Source organism: Schistocerca piceifrons, chromosome 4 (genome assembly GCF_021461385.2).
Source record: "Schistocerca piceifrons isolate TAMUIC-IGC-003096 chromosome 4, iqSchPice1.1, whole genome shotgun sequence".
In the NCBI taxonomy this organism is placed as follows: domain Eukaryota; kingdom Metazoa; phylum Arthropoda; class Insecta; order Orthoptera; family Acrididae; genus Schistocerca; species Schistocerca piceifrons.
This window is the reverse complement of record NC_060141.1, coordinates 38454460-38462849: the sequence shown is the minus strand read 5'-3', so window position 1 is coordinate 38462849 and position 8390 is coordinate 38454460. Positions and strand designations below refer to the sequence as shown.

General features: G+C 36.5%; 1 protein-coding gene across 1 annotated transcript in view; it reads right to left on the bottom strand.

Annotated features, from left to right (window-relative positions):
* Positions 1-437: 437 nt before the first annotated feature.
* LOC124796341 (titin) overlaps positions 438-8390 on the bottom strand; it is a 1000763-nt gene continuing 992810 nt past the window's right edge. The window contains exon 42 of the mRNA XM_047260476.1: positions 438-697. Coding sequence (XP_047116432.1) covers positions 672-697 — 26 coding nt within the window. The 3' untranslated portion in view covers positions 438-671. The remainder of the gene's footprint in view (positions 698-8390) is intronic.

Sequence of the window (8390 nt, the reverse complement as noted above, 5' to 3'; positions counted from 1 at the left end):
TTTATTTCTCTACTGTCAACAATATAAACATCAATTTACGTGGCTGAACTCCTAGGAGACATCTTAGCCAACAGAAACAAATGAACTTAATACTTTTTATGTGCCTGTACCACTAGAGAAGTTAATAGCAAACGCATAAACATCTCAAGTGTACTTACACTGAGAATTATTGCTGCCTTGAGTACTATTTAGAACTCGTGGTGAAAACAGGGGAGCAAATAAATAATTGCTGTTATTTTAAATATCATGTTTTCCTTCTAAAGTCAAACAAAATTATACAGCGACTATGCCTCCACATTTGCCATCGTACTTACAAAACATCCATGCAATAAATAAGTTTACTAGCACTGTTTTTGTTAATACATTTAAATAATATGACCAAGTAGTGAAAATATTGTATATGTAATATTGCCAGCCTTTTGTAACAGAAATATGAAAGAACATTTATTTAATTTAAAATATATTAAATACAAAAATGAGCATTACATTTCTGAGGCAATTCAATAAGTTAGCACAATTCTCTTACAAATTGCCATGTGATGCAAAAAAATGTAGCACCATTTTTCAAATAACAAAGTAGTCTGTAGTTCTCCAAGTAGAATTAATGTGAGTGCAGGTCGCTGATACTGCTTTCAAATGGAACAGCACTGCTTTCTCTGCTGCACTGCCTTCTACAGTTTGGTTGACACTTCTTCTCCTGCATAGGACACCCAAGAAAAATGAAAAATTGCTAAATAATATTGGATTACCTCAGAAATACAAGCAACATGCTGCCACACATTAAGCAATGCATGCAAATAACAAGGTAGCCTGGGTTAAGGAACTACCACAAGTAAACAAACTGCAAAGCTTGGGACTATAATAAAAGTTAAATAGCTCCACCACTGCCAAAAGCTCTCTTAATGTGAAAAAAATTATCAATTTCATATGCTATGAAACATGCTGATAACTGGCTGGATAAATGTGTTGAAGCATAATTATAAGGTAAAGTTAATATTCCAAGAAGATTTAATTACATAAATTTCATTTTACATAATGCATCTAGTCTATCATAGTCAGTCTTGCCCAGTTACTGAACAGATCAGAACAAGAGGGATAAACAAATATGTTTGGGGCGGCGTGTGTAGGGGAGGGGGTTGAGGAATGCTACAGTACAAAGTATCACTTATTTAGTTAACAAAATACGCACATAACTTTTGGATAAATAATGTATTTTTCACATTTGGAAGGTACAAGACACAGGAGAGAAAATGTGGTATGCAACAGGGATGGGGAGACGACTGATGCAGAGAGGTAGAGGGCAAGGAGCACTTCAGTCCTGAGCGCCAACATATGCCATGCAAACACCTAGAGCAACAGAATTACTGAAAACAATTGCCAACGAGTAAGTAGTAGTGACAGAAGGAAAAGGGAAAAAAGAGGAAATGAGAAAACATTAAAATCAAGGAATAAAATCAAAAGAATCAGATATAAGGAAACCATTTATGAATGAACAAAGAAGCACAAGCATGAACACTGAATCAGTAGACTCAAATAAGTAACAGCGCAGCCACGAAAGTACACTAGACTCTCACTAATCCGGCCATTCCTGGCACATATGGGTGCCGAATTAGTGGAAGTGCTGGATTATTGAGTGTCTGAAATTTATTTTATTCATTTACTTTGTTGTTATTTATTTGGAAAACATAGGGGATATAGTGTACTGTACTTTATTAAACCGAAGGATACAGTTTTAAAACATAGAGGATATACTTTGTTAAATCCAAAAATACATTAATTTTCAAAGAAAACTTAGTCCTTGAGTGTATAATATACTGTACATAATTATACAGTCGTATCACTCGCTATGAAACATGTCCCTAATTTTTAACTGTCGCAATGATGATATGCAACAATGGCATGCTTTATCACACAACAGCTTTACAAGCATTACATCGGTACTACATGTATCCGCTTGTTGCATAATGCACTGTAGTAAGACCTCGACACCTTCAGCACCAGCAGTGTGAGAAATCTTCATGCTCCTTCTTCCTGTGTCCTCTTCTTCATCACTTTCATCATTACTTTCTTGCACACTTTTTATTATTTCTTCATCTGTTTAAGTTTGGTCCGTATCACAGTTTTCCTCATTCAGCCTCTTAGTGACATCTTCATCATCAATTTCTTCTCCTCCTGGAAGGTTGTGGAACATGTCAGTGTACAAAGTAATTGATAATTCCGAATCAACTGGATCATCGCTGTCACTCACCACTGGATTCAACTCAGCATAAGTGGATGGCTACAATTTTCTCCAGTTCTTCATTATGGTAGCGCTCTCCTCTTCATCCCGTGCTTCGGATGCTTGGAAAACAACATAATGTATGTTAATTGCTTTCCACACCTTCAGCATAGTCTCGATACAGTCATTTTCACTTTCTTTCTGCAAGGAGATGAGAAGTGAATGTCAATGATGACATTTAATTGATTCCTAAATTCCCTGGTCCATGTGCTGAATTAGGCCTGTCACATTGGGTGGGAGAAAGAATGCTTCTATACCATCGGACTTTAGAGAATCATCTGAAGGATGACTGGGAGCATTGTCAGTCATAAGGATAGCTTTCAGTGGAAGCCTTTTCTTCTTTACCAAATGTTTCATGGAACCACCAACAGAATATTTGTCTGTCCATCCGCACTTTCTTCTGAGTGCAATACTGCTCTGATAGAGTATTTATGTCAGTGTGTTGAAAACAATGTTGATGTTGGGATTTTCCAATCACCATAAGTGGTACTTTATGACTTCCATTTGCATTACAACACACCATTAATGTTATGTGCTGTTACTGTTGCTTGTAACCATGAGCTTACTTCTTGTTGTTGGCAGTTAACGCTTTTGAAGGAAGCATCTTGTAAAAGAGTCCTGTTTCATCACCATTATACAAGGCATCAGAAGTTAAATCTTCTTCCCCTATTATATTCCGTATCTTGCTTACAAACTCATCAGCAACATTATTGTTAGCTGAGTGACTTTCCCTGGTGACTGTCAGCTGCCGAATGCCATGTCGTTTTTTCCAGTTTGACAGCCAACCTTCGCTCACTGCAAACAAGTTACTACCGCCAAGTTGTTTGTTAAATGTAGCTGCTTTTTCCTTTACAATTGGGCCACTGACTGGAATTCCTATACTGCGTTGTTGTATGAACCATCTATAAACAGCTATGCCCAGTTCTTCATTCTCACTCTTTCATGTAACCTTCTGTTTTCCCAGCTCACTATCCATTTGTGTTGAGTACTGTCGAATAACATCTTCTTTCTTTTTGATGTCATAAGTAGTTGCTCGCCCAAATCTGAACTCAGCAGCAATGGATTTCTGTGAAGAACCTCGATTTAACTTATCTAAAATTTCGGGTTTCTGCTTGAGGTCCAGCGTAACGTGTTTTCTTTTAGAAGACATGGTTCCCAACTGTAAAGAAAGCTACAGTTCCAAATACAGTGTATAAAGCATTGTTTAACTAAGCATTTTTGTGCACGATAATTCATTGTGCACATGTTTTAGGTTGTGTGCCGGATTTCTGAGAGGCTGGACTACTGAGGTCCGGATTAGCGAGAGTCTAGTGTATACCCAAAGCAAGCAAAACAAGGAATTAAATAGAAATAGAATGAGAAGTTTTGAAGTAAATGGTCTTTGATTGCAATGGGTCTACAAAAGCTAAAGAATAACTTCTTTTTTTTTTTTTCAATTTTATAATCCTTTACTTCCATAATTACTTGCTCATCTAGTACATTTATCCACTTCACCTTTGTTTTCATTAATGGAAATTCCAGCAAGGAAACAATAAAGTGAAATGAGAAATGCAACCACTCACTTATAGTTGAGTTATGTGTGCTACATAGGCACACTCGGCAATACTTTTGAGCTACTTCTCTTCCTGAATATTAAGAACACCATCTTCCTTACACACTGACTCAACCACCCAAATGCAACCATTGATCACTTAAAAGCAAGTAAAGTCTCTGTACTTTTACATGTGGATATACAACACCCATCAATCAGCCAGCGATGAGTGGTTGTCTTTCTTCATTTTTGTTTCTTGTTTCCATCTTCATTTTCATTCTCTGTTGCTTGCTCAGTTCTCTTCATTTTTTTTGTTAGTGTTTCTTCTTTTCTTCCTTTTCCTCCAACCTGTGTTCTTTTCCTTTCCCACATCCCTCATATATCACACTCTTTTTCCTCTTTCTCATATTCATCATACATCATATTATTTTTGTCTTTATACATAAACTTTTTCAGAATTACTCTTGATTTCCAACAGTTTCTGGTTCTGACTTGTGAATGCATTCTGTTACAGAACTTATTATTTACTTCTTGGTCTCAATTTCGCATGATGTTTAGCCTCATTGTCTTCTCATTTATCTCTTTTAACACGCAGGATTTAACTTTTTGAATGGTGAAGTTTCACAACTGTAAAAGATGAGCATTTTATGATTGTCATGAAACAGGATTTCATTCAGCATGGAGAAGATGCCTAGGACAAAAAGTGTCTACTGTTCATCCACCCAGATAGGCCAGAAAGGAATGCTATGCCAGCCAGTCACAGTACGTAACCAAGTGTCTTCCTTTACAAAGCCATAATCCTATAGAAAATGAACAACTAAGCACTATAGTCCATTGCTCCACCGACTGAGCTACCAAAGGATTCACAAGAGATGAACAAATCCATTATGATTCATAGCTAATCCCAGGAGATATATGTATTCACCAATACTAGCTTTGCTCCCAAGCTGTCACTGGAAAATGACTAATAATTGGCAGATTGTAAATAGAGGACACTGATCATGAACAGTCATTTGTGAGATCTTGGGTCCACAAGTAAGTGATCAGTGGAGATGAAAGGACATAATGTTTGAGGTTCACAGACTATCAGTCCAGATAACTCAGCTGCAAAGTCAAGGAGGAAACGAATAGCATGGTATGGGAAGACACCATACTTTGCACTGTCTTTATTGCTGTTGTCTACTATGGCCATATCTGTGATTGCTGATCCTGGGACTTGTTCCACCAGTAAATACTCTTGCTTTGTAAGATTATGGGAACAAACTGCTAATAAATTGTCAGTAACTGATGTCTCTGTAGTGCTACCTAATTCAAATATTTAACCAATGTCTTTCCCAACTGACCACTGTCACAGAGACATAAAATAGAAATGATGAAGATGAGAGCTAGAACTGTGACAGAAATCACTGATACTGATGGAAACCAAAACAAACTGTAAGACAGAAAGCAGATGAAATATAATTGGATACAAGTAAAATACGTAAGAGACTAACTTAAAAGAAAAAGATAACAAATAATGGTAGAAACACAGAGGAACTGTAATTGGAAAATAAGAAATTAACATTTATGGCAAAGAGTAATTCAAGACCAAGTGGATGGTGGCTCATGTAAGTGGTCATATCTCATCTTCAAAATACAGAATCAATGGTGTTGAGTGGTAGGAACTAAATAACTTTGGAGGTAAACCAAGCATCCAAACCCATTATTATATCCCAGACCAAGTTCAGCAACATAAAATTTTTGAGATGCTCTTGTGAAGTATGTGTTGTTGTTGTGGTCTTCAGTCCTAAGACTGGTTTGATGCAGCTCTCCATGCTACTCTATCCTGTGCAAGTTTCTTCATCTCCCAGTACCTACTGCAGCCTACATCCTTCTGAATCTGCTTAGTGTATTCATCTCTTGGTCTCCCTCTACGATTTTTATCCTCCACGCTGCCCTCCAGTACCAAATTGGTGATCCCTCGATGCCTCAGAACATGTCCTACCAACTGATCCCTTCTTCTAGTCAAGTTGTGCCACAAACTCCTCTTCTCCCCAATTCTATTCAATACCTCCTCATTAGTTATGTGATCCACCCATCTAATCTTCAGCGTTCTTCTGTAGCACCACATTTCGAAAGCTTCTATTCTCTTCTTGTCTAAACTATTTATCATCCATGTTTCACTTCCATACATGGCTACACTCCATACAAATACTTTCAGAAACGACTTCCTGACACTTAAATCAATACTCGATGTTAACAAATTTCTCTTCCTTAGAAACGCTTTCCTTGCCATTGCCAGTCTACATTTTATATCCTCTCTACTTCGACCATCATCAGTTATTTTGCTCCCCAAATAGCAAAACTCCTTTACTACTTTAAGTGTCTCATTTCCTAATCTAATTACCTCAGCATCACCTGATTTAATTCGACTATGTTCCATTATCCTCGTTTTGCTTTTGTTGATGTTCATCTTATACCCTCCTTTCAAGACACTGTCCATTCTGTTCAACTGCTCTTCCAAGTCCTTTGCTGTCTCTGACAGAATTACAATGTCATCGGCAAACCTCAAAGTTTTTATTTCTTCTCCATGGATTTTAATACCTATTCCGAACTTTTCTTTTGTTTCCTTTAGTGCTTGCTCAATATACAGATTGAATAGCATTGGGGAGAGACTACAACCCTGTCTCACTCCTTTCCCAACCACTGCTTCCCTTTCATGTCCCTCGACTCTTATAACTGCCATCTGTACAAATGTATGTGTATGTCATTAATTATGCCAATGCACATGTAGGATACTCAAAATAATTTGTGAATGAGCAGACAATGCATGAGTACTTTTCTCGTATGTTTTCACAGGGTTTTATACCAATGACGGGACTGGAATATGTGGTTCTTGGGAGTTGCTCCATGAAGGCTTATATAATTAAACAATGAAAAATGTATGTGAAAATGTAAATCTCATTTCAGGACATGACTCGAGGAATTTACTGTATACTACCTTGGTGAAGAAGCTTCCTATCTATTTTCTGTTCCAAGAAGGTCCTATTTCTAGATGTTCTGGAAGATTAGCAGGTTTTTTTGAAAATTGCTAAGCAAGTACACTTCTTCAATGGTACATAGTAGTAAGTTTGTTTCAAAGTCTAAGATATATGAATGTTGATTTTTCTAAAGTTGCAGATTTTATGTTCAGAAATGCCACTGCTGTTTACCATTGCCATCTTCAAATTACCAGTGTGCCTCCGCATAACAAAGTTTCTCATTCTGCTCTCTGTCTTGATCTAACAATCTGCCTTAATTGTGTAGAGATAATCATGGATATTTTTAAGTAGCTGAATAAGATTAACTTAAGATAACATATGTACATCTGTTCATGAAGTACACAAATCACAAGATTTAAAAAATCCAGAATTTATGCTAACCATGTCACACTAATGAGCTCAGAGCACTACACTTCTAAAAGAGCAGAAATTATTGTAGAAGAAACAGTAAATAAACTTGTTACAAAATAATAACTGTACCATACATAAATGTTTGAAAACTGCAGCTGACATAATCAGAAGAAGACCTTACAACTCAGTGCTGTGTCTTGAAATAATTCCCCTTCACAAATACTCAAGTAATACCCACTGTAGTTCCAATAGCCAAAACTAGAAGAACAAATTTTACAAAGAGGGAAGAAGTGCAACGGCTGGCAAGCCAAACAAAACTAACAGGACAAAACACTGATAGGAAAATGAAGTATTTTACATTTTTATAATTGTTGGAAGTCAAAAGAAATACATGAAAAAGAAAATCATAAACAAGAGTGTTAAAATTAACAGACTGGATAGAAATCATATAGGATAGTGGGTCATTAGCAACATCAAAGAGATACAAATATGAATCAAAAGTAAGTTTGGTATGTAATTGCAGAGCTTTAAATCTGAGTTCCACGGTATCTATGGATTGGTGTGGATATGAATAATTACTAATATGTAAGGAGAAAAACGAGACAAAAATTCACTGTGCTGGTATAAATATAAATAAAAAGGTCACATGTACAGAGAAAATAAGGAAATGAGGTACAAACCAGTAGTGGTAGAAATGAAATTTAGACAGATCTAAGTTGATAGTAGGATACAATGTTATTTGATTATACAATTGGCCACCCTAGTCACAGGAATCAGACACAGTCCTTAAGTATCTAGAGTTCCTGCCTGCAGTAATTTAAGGTTGAATGACTATGTAATTACAGCTGTGAGGAAGGCAGATGTCAGACTCAGATTTATTGGAAGAAGCCCATGAAAGTGGAATTATGAACAAATGATGATGTTTACACAATTCTTGTTAAACCAATTCCTGAATAATGTTCATCTACCTGGAGCCCTTAATAAACACCACTATTAATCAAAAAGATTTAGAGAAGAGTTCTATAACTTGTCATGGTGCTGTTTAGTCTGTGTGAAAATGACACAGAAATGTTCAAGCAGTTTCAGTGAGAGACATTACAAGAAAGAGATTATCCATCATGGAGAGCACTACATACAGGAGAGTTCACATTCCCAAAATGAGACAAGATACAAACTATTTTTTTCTCCAACATATGTCTCATCCAATGAC